Here is a 13752-nt window from a genome sequence, read left to right on the forward strand (position 1 = left end):
AGTAGAGACGGGGTTTCACCATGTTAGCCAGGATGGTCTCGATCTCCTGACCTCGTGATCCGCCCGCCTCGGCCTCCCAAAGTGCTGGGATTACAAGCGTGAGCCACTGTGCCTGGCTATAGTTTAATTTCTAGGGTATATGTGCACAACGTGCAATCTTATTACATATGTATACATGTGCCATGTTGGTTTGCGGCAATCATCAACTCGTCATTTACATTAGGTATTTCTCTTAATGCTATCCCTCCCCCAGCCCCCTACTCCCCAACAGGCCCTGGTGTGTAATGTTCCCCCCACCACCCCGTGCCCATGTGTTCTCGTTGTTCAACTTCCACCTATGAGTGAGAATATGCAGTGTTTGGTTTTCTGTCCTTGTGATAGTTTGCTTAGAATGATGGTTTCCAGTTTCATCCATGTCTCTGCAAAGGACATGAACTTGTCCTTTTTTACGGCTGCATAGTATTCCATGGTGTATATATGCCACATTTTCTTAATCCAGTCTATCACTGATGGACATTTGGGTTGGTTCCAAGTCTCTGCTTTTGTGAATAGTGCCTCAACAGACATACATGTGCATGTGTCCAGTAGTGGGATCACTGGGTCAAATGGTATTGCTGATTCTAGATTCTTGAGGAATTGCCACACTGTCTTCCACGATAGTTGAACTAATTTACACTCTCACCAACAGTGTAAAAGCCTTCCTATTTCTTCACATCGTCTCCAGCATCTATTGTTTCCTGAGTTTTTGATGATCCCCATTCTAACTGGTGTGAGATGGTATCTCACTGTGGTTTTGATTTGCATTTCTCTGATGACCAGTGATGATGAGCATTTTTTCATATGTCTGCTGGCTGCATAAATGTCCTTTTGAGAAGTGTCTGTTCATATCCTTTGCCCACTTTTAGATGGGGTTGTTTTTTTCTTGTAAATTTGTTTAAGTTCTTTGTAGATTCTGGATATTAGCCCTTTGTCAGATGGGTAGATTGCAAATATTTTCTCCCATTCTGTAGGTTGCCTGTTCACTCTGATTATAGTTTCTTTTGGTTTCTAGAAGCTCTTTAGTTTAATTAGATCCCATTTGTCTATTTTGGCTTTTGTTGCTATTGCTTCTGGTATTTTAGTCATGAAGTCTTTGCCCATGCCTGTGTTCTGAATGGTATTGCCTCGATTTTCTTCTGGGGTTTTTATGGTATTAGGTTTTACATTTAAGACTTTCATCCATCTAGAGTTAATTTTTGTATGCAGTGTAAGGAAAGGATCCAGTTTCAGCTTTCTACATATGGCTAGCCAGTTTTCCCAGCACCATTTATTAAATGGGGAATCCCTTTCCCATTGCTTGTTTTTGTCAGATTTCTCAAAGATCAGATGGTTGTAGATGTGTGGTGTTATTTCTGATGGCTCTGTTCTGTTCCATTGGTCTATACATCTGTTTTGGTACCAGTATCATGCTGTTTTGGTTACTGTAGCCTTGTAGTATAGTTTGAAATCAGGTAGCGTGGTACCTGCAGTTTTATTCTTTTTGCTGAGGATTGTCTTGGCAATGCGGGCTCTTTTTTGGTTCCATATGAACTTTAAAGTAGTTTTTTCCAATTCTGTGAAGCAAGTCATTGGTAGCTTGATGGGGATGGCATTGAATCTATAAATTTCCTTGGGCAGTGTGGCCATTTTCACGATAGTGATTCTTCCCATCCATGAACATGGAATGTTCTTCAATTTATTTGTGTCCTCTTTTATTTTGTTGAGCAGTGGTTTGTAGTTCTCCTTGAAGAGGTCCTTCACATCCCTTGTAAGTTGGATTCCTAGGTATTTTATTCTCTTTGTAGTAATTGTGAATAGGAATTCACTCATGATTTGGCTCTCTATTATTGGTGTGTAGGAATGCTTGTGATTTTTGCACACTGATTTTATATCCTGAGACTTTGCTGAAGTTGCTTATTAGCTTAAGGAGATTTTGGGCTGAGACGATGGGGTTTTCTAAATATACAATCATATCATCTGCAAACAGAGACAATTTGACTTCCTCTTTTCCTAATTGAATACCCTTCATTTCTTTCTCTTGCCTGATTGCCCTGGCCAGAACTTCCAACACTATGTTGAATAGGAGTTAATAGGTAAGATTAGTTTTATGTGTTACATGTTATTAACACTTTTGTAAAATTGATTTTTGATAAGGTAAAAATGGAGTTGTCAGTTTAGAGCAATAGTACTACTTGAACATTTTTCCTTACATTTGGTCTGGAGTTTAAGTTAGAAAGAATTTCTCATTAGTCCTCTGACTTTTTAATCTAGGGTCAGGCAAGATCAGTTTCAGAAGTTGTACAGTTTCTTTAGAAAATTTGGAACAAATCAAGATATTTTCTGATTGAAATTTTAAAGAATTGCAGTCTTTGTTCTCTAGTGGTGAAGTGAAGTGATAAGGTTGCAAGATTTATTTGTGTTTATTTCAGTCAGGGTAAGTAGGACTACTTTGTCACCTTTTTAAAAAATGTTGATATAAAAGTGGATGAATGTATGTTCTTGATAAACATTTAATAAAATAAATAGATTCATCTTTTAAAAAATTTTGGCAAGAAACTGCTGTGTTGAAAACTAATGGTAAAATGTTTTTCTTCAGGAATGTTTCCTAAAACTGTAATTGCTTTAAGTTAGCTGCTGAAATGGTTTCCTAATAACGCTTTGTTATTCTATTTTATTTCAACAATACATATGTAGTAATGTTGTTCCTATTTTGATGAGAGACAAACCCATGAAACAATTTTTAAAATCAACAATTGCTTTTGATATATCCCTTTGATTACTAAAATAAAGCTATTGGTACTTTCACCCAAGTTTATTATGTTTTTAAAATAAGATTTGTGTCTTTTTAAGGAAATCATATAGGCTGAAATGATCCAAATAAAAATCAGATTATTGTATCAGGTCTATTTCAGGGAATGTAGTTAAAGTATAGTGTCAACTAAGTTTTTGTCTCTTAAATGATTAGTAAAATTTGTTACATGATAAGGGAAATATGTATTTGGTATTGTGTGCTTTAGTATTTGTTACTTTTTAACCTAGTGATTGAGTTACAGCTTTCTTTTCAATGCATGACATCACTTTCCCTTGATGTAAGATAGTTGATACATTTTCCAGTGATTCTTGAGTGTTGGAGTATGAAGAAATAAAGGATAAAATATTCTTTTCTGTGTTTTCCTGTTTTGTTACTACCTGGTCATGCTCCTAGGCCACTTGTCTATCAGTACTGTAGAGTTAGCCTGTTGACATTCACATGTCAGGTGTTGAGTGCGTAGCCAAGGGATTTTCATAGAATGCCTTTTTTGTCATTACGTTTTTCTGAGATATTTTACCCAAACCAAGGTTTTCTTTAGCAGGGATGGTGATCACTTTTATTGATTTGTTGTTGTTGTTGTTGTTGTTGGAGAATGGTGTAAAGGTGGGAAATTTTGAGAGAAAGGAAATAGAATGGTAGTGAGTTGAGGGCAGGAAAATACGTCTGCAACCTTTATTGGTTTTTAAGTGAATATCTTGATAGGGAAGATATAATGGAATTGTCAAAAATTGTTAATGTGTTTGACAAAGTGTGACTGCCTGTACGATCTTTTTGTTAACATTTTGACATGAACAATTGTCCTTTTATTGGGGCTATTAATGCTGTTTTGGAATATCATGGGCATCTAAAGGCAATAGTTTAGCAGTGTCCATAAAGCATCAAATACCATTATAATATCTAGTAACCCTAACAGCAATATTTCAGAATCCCTGCCTGTTTAAATGGGCTATCTGTGAATGTACTGGCTTAGGGATGCATGACCCACATCACCTATAAATTTGATTGGAAGCTAACAGTACTGGCGTAGCCTGATGGATAGCAGATTAGAGCCCTGATTAACCATGTGATTCAAATACTGGGAATATATTGTCTAAGCAAGTTTCATCAGATGCAATCAGAATTTCAAGTGGTCAGATGAAATTCAAATGTGTGTTGTGGCTTTTCCTCCCCTATTGCTTTTCCTCCTAGGTTGCCTTTTTTTCCTTCTTTCCCCAAAGCTGAAAAATACTTCTTTGATGAATCTGCTCCTTACCCTAAAGCTGTCTGTCTGTTATTCATCAGAAAGCAGGTCGCAGTTCAGTGAGCAGAAGAAAAGATTTTAATAGAAGCTGTGCCAAGGGCTGTAATGCATCATTTTAGGGCCCTAATTACATTACAATGACAAATATCAATGGTGACAACAGCAATAACCTACATCCTTTAATGGCTGTGCTGGAAAAGGAGTTTGGGCCCCACGCCATTATATTAGACTCAGTTTCAAAACATAGGCCATTAGAAGTGTGTGTCCACAGTGTTATTGGCTGATCGCTGAAGCCCAGTGGAAAGGCCTGTAAATAAATGATGCCTCCCTAAAGCTGGGTCCTATGGGACAAAAGAGGTAAAATTAGATGACCATGGGAGCAGCAGTGTTTCCGAGGCAACTTTAGCTTTCAAAGTGAAGAATGACCTGCTTAATTTTATGAAATCACACACACATCCCACCCCCCAACTGCCAATTAGCCTGACCATGAAAATCCATTGGCATGACAACTTAAAAGAAATTAAGAAGTCTTATAAACAAAAGGAGACCTTTAACGAAAGTCTGGAGGGTTTCTACCCTCCCGTTTCTGTTGTGTGTGTGTTAACTTACGTGATTGAGTAAAAAGACTCTTCTCCTTTTTACATTTATTTTTAAGAAAATGTAGAATTTTTTTTAAAAAAAAAGTTGCTCAGACTTAATACAGCCTGGGTCCAAAATTTTATTTCACCAGATGAATAAGTTTCCTTAGAGTAGTTTTTATTGTCTAGATTATGTAGGCAAACTAAAGAACTCAGTTTTCTTATGTGCCCACACATTTTTCAGCCCTCCTAGCAAGGGACTATTTTATTTATGTAAACAACATAATGAAGAAAATATGCTTGGCAGATGGTTCTAAGCATTAGAATCATCAGTTTGGTCTGCCCCAAAGTGTCTCATTATCTTTTATTCTCTCCCCCTCCACCTCTCCCTGCAAAAAGCTTAACAACCAAATGCCTTTCAGATGCAGTACTTTCAGCCTGGCGAATGCTACTTTATTTTCTTAGCTCACCCTGGAATTTCACCCCATAACCACTGTGGTATGTTCGTCCAGGTGGAGAGTGGTTTGGTGATTCCCATTGCAGCTCTTCATGGTGGCTTAAGCATGCTTAAAGGATGGCTAAATGCTCCATGGGGCCAGTGCAGTAAATTAAATCAGGTCAGCACAGTTGGGTCCTTATTCACTGCCGCTTATTGGTGCTGGGTTTTTGTCCATCTTGTTAGGAATGCAGGCTGGAATGGAAAGCTTAGGTTTGAAACTTCATGGTGAATTTGTGTTTTCTTTTGGCTGGCAAATCTTTTAAGGTGCTGGCATTTAAAAGATTGCATAGCTACACAGTTAGAAGGGTTGCTGATGAAAGAAGGAAGCCTAGATTGCACAAGTAGAGTGTCACTGTCATTCTGGTAATGACTTGGCAAGAAAAGGCATTTTGGGCCTCTCATAAAATGAGGAACTGACCCTGGATGGAATTTAAGAATGTATTAGGGATAGTAATTGCTTTACATTTTCTGTCTTTCAATTCTTCTTAGCTGTCTTTCCTCCATTCCATCATTAAAACATAAACTATTTTGTATGTATGTGTATTAAAAAAACTATGTGTTTATACATCACAAAATATACAAAGCACCGTCTGAAAATACAAATTAAGAAAAACATTGGTAAAACTGTGGGTAACTTTTTAAAGAAAACATGTAGTGGTTTTTTTTGTTTGTTTGTTTGTTTGGTTTTTTGTTTTTCTTAACTTACTGTAGCATCTTATTGGTTTAAAATGTCTGTACTTCCAAAAATTATTAGAGAATAGACTATTTTCTGTCATTGTTGGGACTTTTGCATATCCACAGGAAAAAAAAATAAAAAGTTCCCAAGGATAGTTTCCAGATACATACAGATTGCTTTCTGCTCAGTGTAATAAGATTTTAGCATATCTCAACGTTTGTATACTGAAAACCCTGGTAGGACACATTTGGAAATTTTTATGGTTGAAGAAAACATCTCGTTCTCCAAGAATTTATAAGAATCTGAATTAACCAACTTTTTTGGGTTGGTTGGGTGCTGCTGTTTCAGAAGTTCAGGGTCTTGAGTTTAAAATCACAGCACCAGTGTTTTTAAAGCAAAGGCCACAAGTATAGAAATCCAATGAATTGCTAATTGAAGGGGTTGAGATGTAGGAAAGAATGGATCTCTACTTATCTAAATTCTTAAGACTTAGAAGACTGCAGGTTTTATGAAAAATGTTAGTATGAGCGAGGGTCCTGGTGAAGGCTGTTGAAAACTGATTTGCAGTCATGGAAATTAAATTCCATTTTATATTGCCCTGATGCTTGAAGGTTAACTTGTTAAGATGAATGCTGGTTAATAAATTGTGCTGTTAATGTGGCACTGTTGTCATTGCTTCCTTTTAATGGGCTCGCTGATGAGATGGTTTTCCTCTTCCTTAGGAAATATGCCAGCCAAATTATAAAGTATGTTTTAATATCATCCTGTTAATATTTCGGGAATCTGTAACCAGTTGACTGTTCTCTTTATTGCTTTCCTTTCCCTTATTTTTTGCAGGCAGAGATTGTCAAGAGGCTGAATGCTATCTGTGCACAAGTCATTCCTTTCCTGTCCCAAGAGGTAAGGTAGTTGATTTTAGGCACTGGACTAGAAGTTGTCATTTTAGTGGTTTTGCAGAAAAGGGATTGTAGAACTGACTCTCTGGCCTTGCCAGTCTCTTGGTGTTTGTATTTTATTTTCATTTCTAAGAAACAGTGTTCTCACTCCAACTTGTATACCTTAATAACTTTCTGTGAAATATGATTTAAATGTGTTTATATGATGGAATATTTTCTAGTTGGGCTAAGCAAAATTCAGTCATTAAAATATTTTGCTATCTTTGTAGTGTTGCTCAGAATTATGCTTGTTTGTCATAATGGTACCTAATAGGGTAGACTGAAAAATTGCCAGGAAAACAGGAGCTTACTCTGTACTATTGTCATTGGGCATTAAGAATTGGCAGAAAACATATCAAATGGAAAGACTTTATGTGGTAAACAAACTAATGAAGCTTTTGGCTAGCTACTTTTAAACATTTACTTCTTGTTACCTGCTTAAGTCTTTATATTATTGTGCTTTTGGGAAAAGATCTGCAAGATGAACTCAATGAACTCGTTTCTCTGAGTACCACTTTTCTCAAAAGTAGGCTTTGGTGATGGTAGGCTTAGCACATTGCTAAGGCCCGGCATGTGGCTCACTAGTTCTCTTGCTCACCTCTGGGGAAGTGCATGCTGTCAGCAAACAGGCACAGGTTGAAATAAAGTGATGCATTTCTAGTGCTTGTTGGCTTCCTTGTGGCTTTTTTTTTTCTCTCCCTGCTTGCTTTTGGTAGTTACAAAGTTGAAGTGAGAATACTGGAAAAAGATAATTTTTTGCTTCTGGATTACTGAATGCCTTCATTTGCTCAGGTAAGATCCACTTTAAGAAGGAAGGAGCTAATGAAATATCTGCATGTCTTTAGCCGCAATACTTTGTACCTTGGACTGAGAAGGCACAGAGGCACTTTTCTTCCTACCTTTCAGTTGTTCTGTAAGTGTTGTGTCACTGCTTTTCAGGAGAGAGGTTCATTCACCTGCCTGCCAGCGGGCCTGTGCCGATGTTACGTGGCCAGTATTTGAGCATGCATGTGTATTACAGATATGCAGGTTGCTATATATGATTTTTTTCTTCATTCTGAACTGGGTTAGACTTGAGTAACTATGGGTACCCTTCATAGGTATATACTGGGGAGGGGCACTCCTATTCACAAGTCTTGTTGACACTCTGAATCCACATGCTCTTTTGGGTCTGGATAAACAAAGGATATGTTGTCTTTTCTCCTCCTTTAGCTGTGACCACAAAACCTACCACCAGTCATATCCCCATTTGCCTATTTTTACTTAAGATTTGCTTATGACTAGATTAGACGGCTTGGTGAATGAGAGTCAAGGGGTGCATTTGCATTTCTTTTGGAAACCTGACTGCCCTCTGCCTGATCCAGACTAGTGTGTATTTTTTACTTTAAGCAGCTCTGCTTTATGGGGATGGAGAAGGGGAAGAACGTGTGACCCACAGAGCTGTAACCAGGCTAGGGTGTCATGTTCTAAGGTGACAGGGAAAAGGGCGAATAATCGCTGGGGTGGTATTAGACTTTGGCCCTCTGTAGGCACAGACCCCTGAGTATGATCACGGGTACAGCTTTGGTCTCATCACATTTCTGCAGGATCTGTGGGTCGTGTTCAGAAGTGGAAGGTTGTCTTAGGGATGTCGATGAAGCTGATTTGCCAATGAGTTGTTTTCCCAGATGAATTATGTTGTTTGTGTGAGCAGGCCCAGTGGGAACAGAATGTATAATGGTAGTGGTGCTGAGCAAGACTGGACTGAAATTAATTGTCTCAGGGAGTTATACCTGTAGATGAAAGCTATGGGGAGATACTACAACTCATTTGCTCTAGTCTGGGAAGAAAGTTGTCGTACTTAACTGTTGTCATACCACTGAACTATTTATTTCCCAAATACTTTGACATTTCTTGGTTGAAATCCTTGACTCATGTATAATGATTTATGCCAAGCTTGTCCAATCCCAGGGCCTGTGGGCCACATGTGGCCCAGGATAGCTTTGAATGTGGCCCAACACAAATTTCTAAACTTTCTTAAAACATTATGAGATTTTTCTTTGCAATTTTTTTAAGCTCATCAGTTATCATTGGTGTACTTTATGTGTAGCCCACATAAACTGGGATGTGTGTGTGATTTCTTCTTCCAGTGGGGCCCAGGGAATCCAAAAGATTGGACACCCTTGATCTATGCCATGATTTTCTAAGTGCCAGTTCTGTGTATGTATTTTCTTTTGCTTACTTTAGATTTAATTTGCTCATCTTTTTCTAGTTTCCTAAGGTATGTGTATATCTTTTATTGTGTGAGCACAAACATGTTTGTTTCCTTCAAATCAGGGCATCTCTGATGTTTTTTTATCTGAACATCGTCCACCTTGTTTCTTCTTCTGTGCGTTCTGTGAGCATTGGACTCTTTGCTTCTGCCCTGAAGCCAGATGGACCATAATCTGGAGGGAGGGGAGGAGCAGGTTATTAGAGGAAGATGAATTCTATTTCCTGTCTCTTCAGAGGCATGGAAAATCACTCTTGCATGGCTGTGAGCATCACTCTGTGCCAGGACTGAAGGCTCTTAATCTGATCTTTTAACACCGGCTCTCTTTGTGACAGTCTCGCTGCCAAAACGGCAGCTGCTGCATTAGACTTTATTTTAAAATGTTTTTATTTAAAAATTAAATGATCATATTTAGAAAAAAGCAAAACAATTCCTGAAGAGTAGTGCACAAGCTAACCGAACAGTGGCTGGAGCAATTGTGAACATCTGAAGTCAGGCTTTTTGGAGTTTGACGGGAACAAGGGGTATATTTACATACTGTTAGATGAAGTTTCTTTTTAATTTAGCCCCCATGTGTTGATTAATATACCTGCTTAATATTGCTTGCATCTGGTTTACCACATTTTTTTAAACTTAAAAAATTATATAGTACTGAATGATAACTATTAAATAAATTTAGCTTTAACTTCAAGACTTTTCCTTTTTAGAAATGAGTTGTATAATTGTAGTTCAGAAGTATTTGAAGTGTGTCTGTATATAAAAATCACAGAAAAATATTTTCCTATTAGAGTTTACTAAAACATTTAAAAATATTAGAGCCAATATATTCTTTAATGATGTGCTTGCTGTTGCACTCACGTACAACTACTTCCAGAGGTACAAGCATTTGACAAAGATATTGCCAGCTCCTGTCAGGAAAAGTGAGTACCCATCACTTGGAGTTCATAGAACTTCACAAGATTCTCAGTATCAGAATTTAGAAAAACCTTGTGAACCCTCATCTGTCCCATGCTGTTCTTTTCTCTCACTTCACTTTTCAGCTTTTAGGAATGGATAAGCCTCAAATTTCTTCTTCAAAAAGCAGTCTCAAGGTGGTAAATGGGAAGCTCTTTCCTTTCCCTATTTCGGTCTCATTTGCAGGGGAAGAACTATAAATATCAACTCTGAGTTGGCAGTTGCGTAAACAAGAGATGCCAGGATGATGACAGTTGGATCTGGGTCCTGGCCTCCCTATTACAAATCGTGTGGTTTACTCTAACTGGGCTAAGCTGGGTGACCTTTAGCAAGTGATTTACCTCTCTAAGCCTCAGTTTCCTCATCTGTATGATGAAGTTAATCATAGCGTGAAACACATCCAGTGTCTGTGAAGATTACTTGGGATTATACCCGGGTAGCTTAGCACATAGTAATCACCTACTGCCATTGACTGGTAGTATTAACTACAGTAGCAGCAGTGGAGCTCTGTTTTCTCTTGGGAGGACCTAGAACCAACCCTCCCTCCCTTTTCTAATCATTGCATTTGGGAAGAATGTGAATTATCTTCCTCTCTAATGCCCTTATAGAAGAAAAAATGAAAATTAAAAGTGAATCCAGGGCCCTGAACTAGCTAAAACTCTTGTGTTTTTGTTTGTTTCTACTGGCAATTTTCAGATATAGCTTATAGACCGTTAGGCCTCAGTGGGTCCTTAGTAAAACTGAGGATTGCCAATAAATATTGTATTGCTTCCAGTGTCCCAGTAACAGCTCCTCCTCCATCCCCCAATTCCAGGAACATATCTATGTAGAGAGTCTAAGGTGGACTGAAAACTCTGCATCACTGTTACACCCTGGCAGTAAGGGACAGCGTTTCTGCTAATTTAGAATTGGGCTAGGTCTCCCTCTTCACTAGCTTTGCATTGCAAAGTTGATCTCTCTAAGCCTTAGTATTCCTATAGAATAAGGAGAGTCAGCCCACCTTTACAATGTGTATTGTATGTATCAAAATGTAACAGATTTGGCATAGGGAATCCCCTTTCCCCACCCACTCTTTTCCTATTTTACTTCCAGGGAAATACATTCTATTTCAGGTTATTTTGGGTCCTTAGACATTTGGAAAGGAATGACTTAGTAAAAACTGGGAAGAGTTCAAGGTAATATTTCAAAAACAAGCTGGCTGGCAGTCTTCCTGTGGAGTTAGCTAGGCCTTGCAGTTCCAGTAGCTGCTTCCAACAATGGACATTTAGCTCCACACAGATTGTCTTTCAGGAGGAAAGGAATATTTTATTTTTTTAGTAAACCAGTAGGTATTTGTCTTAACATATTAGATTAAGCAGGAAATATGGTGCACTTAGTTGAGGACCTGTTGGAGGATAGTGGTGTTTTCTGCACTCTTGTTTCCCTATAAGGATCACTTTTAGGATAGTGTATGTTTCGCAGTGATCCACAAGGTGTTCTTAAGATCTTTGAGAACCTCAAACCCTTGAAAAGCAGTAGGTCAGTAGGTGAAAAGTTTATTATGTTATAGTTGAAAATCATTCTCCAGGGTACAGTTGTATTTTTCAGAAACTTGTTGCTTCAGTAACAAGGAGCACATTCATTGGAAGAGCCATGTTAGGCAAGAGGCAGTGTGATAAAAGCTGGAGGTCAGCCAGACCCAGGACTAAATCTTGGCTCAGCCACTTGCTTTCTTTACAATGTTGAGCAAAATACTTAGCTTTTCTGGGCTGCAGTTTGCTTCTCAGTATAATGGGATACCTGTACTATAGGATTGTTATATGAGGATTCGTGATAGTGTAAAAGGACCTCACTGAGTGTTTGGCTGCTTTAACAGAGATCAAAGGAACAGTGGTTTTTTTCAAGAAAAAAAAAAGCTTATTTCTCTCTCAAGTGATAGTAACAGTTGGCAGCAAAGCCATCTGCAGCTAATTTGGTGACTCCACGATATTGTCAATTTGGTTCCTTTTATATTGGCGTTCATCATCCTAGCACCATTTTGTCTTGCCCTAGTGTCAGCCAGCAGGAAAGAGAAAGGAATGGGCAAGTTATATCGTTTTAAGGTTGCCCTCTTTGCAGTGGCCAGCACTTAGTTACCTGCCCACAGATAGTTGTAAGGGAGATACGGAAATGTAGTCTTAGCTGAGTGACCATTATGTACCCCTAAAACTTATACCAGTGTAAGAGAAGGGATGTTGGGGGACAACTGTCACTTGCTTCCAGACATAATACTATGCACAAAATAAAAATTGTGGCTATTATTATTGTTACTGCTAACAGTTTATCTTTACATAACAAACTCTAGCTTTGACTATGTAATTAGCACATCTCATGTTTTCAGTTATATAAGATATAAAATAATGCACAGTTCTTGTTATAGAAGTTTCTTACTTACCATTCAGATGTTGGAGTAGAGTCACCCATCATACATTCATACGTTCAGAGGGGATGGAAAAGAACCTACATGAACGGTATGGCCTCTGTGGGCTGTCTATATTTGAATTTCTTATGACTAGTGACTTCCTTATTCTCACTTATTAAACTCGCAGTCATTTGTACCTTTAGAGAAATGGCATTCATTTTTAACCTTGTTATTAGCAGACGTGTTTCTAGTCACTGGGTGCCAAGGAGGATGGACGTTTTCCTCCTTCTGCACTCCTGTAACTCCATGGCTGTTTTTTCGGTGGTGGTGGTGGTTTTTTGAGTTGAAACAGAAGCCAGGCTGCTTAGAGGCTGGTAGAGGAGCCCTGCAGCCCAGTCCTCACAGAGATGGTGAGGAGCACACCTGGGGCCTGTGCTTGCACGTGGACAGAGTTGTTTTTCGCTTGCATCAGTTATTGTAAGAAAATATTGGTTTAACAAATGAAATAAAGAAGACATTATTCTTTTTACAATATTTAACAATAGTTCTCTGATCATTAGAATATTTAGAATATAAAAGGGAAATTAGGACCTAAAAATGGAAACCTTCCATTTTTATGCTTATGTTTACCTAGGGAAAAGGGAACTTCCATACCAACCTGAATGCTTTTTGGTGCGAGTTTAATTTTAACTTAAAACTTGGTTTGTATTGCCCTGTTAGTTTTTCTAACACATAGTACCAAGTAGCATTTGGGCACTCTCCATTGCATTTGTATGGCAGAAAATAATAGTCAGTTACGTAATAGTGATAGTATGAGTTTGAATTACAAGTCCAATAGGCTGGAAAAGCTAGTCATATCAAACGATACATAAACTCCTGTTTTGGACATGCCATAAATTTGGTCCATGTAATTTGATGGAAAACAAACCCCTTCTACTACATTATGATATATGGGTATATCTCAAGATGCTGTTTACTTGGGCACCTGGGTTAATATGGTACTGAATTACTTGGAGCCACATTTTGCATGTATAGAATAATTGTGAAATGAAAGTTGAAAAATGTGATCAGTCACTTTCATATTGTGTCTTCAGGAAGAAATGAAGAAAATGCAGTGGTTATATGCACTGGTGGCAGTGTTATCGCCTTACAATCGTGCCAGGTTAACTTGTCGTAGTGCTTGTTAACTTTGTAAGGAATCAATGACTTGTGATACCAGGTTTGATATAGGAGAGCATGGTTAACATTGCAGAGATCCCCTGGCAAGCATGCAGTACCACCCCTAAGACCATCTTTAGAGAGTGCTCGCGTAAGTGCCAGCAGCCTGCACAGGGTACGTCTGCTTCCCAGTCGGAGTCATTTCGTCTGTCTTGGTGATATGTTGTGACAGTGCCGTATATTGGAAGAAT

At 38.3% G+C, this 13752-nt stretch overlaps 1 protein-coding gene across 12 annotated transcripts in view; it reads left to right on the forward strand.

Moving 5' to 3' along the window:
* Window positions 1–13752, forward strand: part of LOC111543379 (transducin-like enhancer protein 4) — a 157977-nt gene that overhangs the window by 35246 nt on the left and 108979 nt on the right. For 9 of the 12 annotated variants that reach the window (XM_023213339.1, XM_023213346.1, XM_023213347.1 and 6 more), the window contains exon 5: window positions 6661–6723. The exons of the other annotated variants lie outside the window; for them this stretch is intronic. In XM_023213339.1, coding sequence (XP_023069107.1) covers window positions 6661–6723 — 63 coding nt within the window. The remainder of the gene's footprint in view (window positions 1–6660; window positions 6724–13752) is intronic. 12 annotated transcript variants of the gene reach the window in all.

This window comes from Piliocolobus tephrosceles, chromosome 14 (genome assembly GCF_002776525.5).
Source record: "Piliocolobus tephrosceles isolate RC106 chromosome 14, ASM277652v3, whole genome shotgun sequence".
Classification (NCBI taxonomy): domain Eukaryota; kingdom Metazoa; phylum Chordata; class Mammalia; order Primates; family Cercopithecidae; genus Piliocolobus; species Piliocolobus tephrosceles.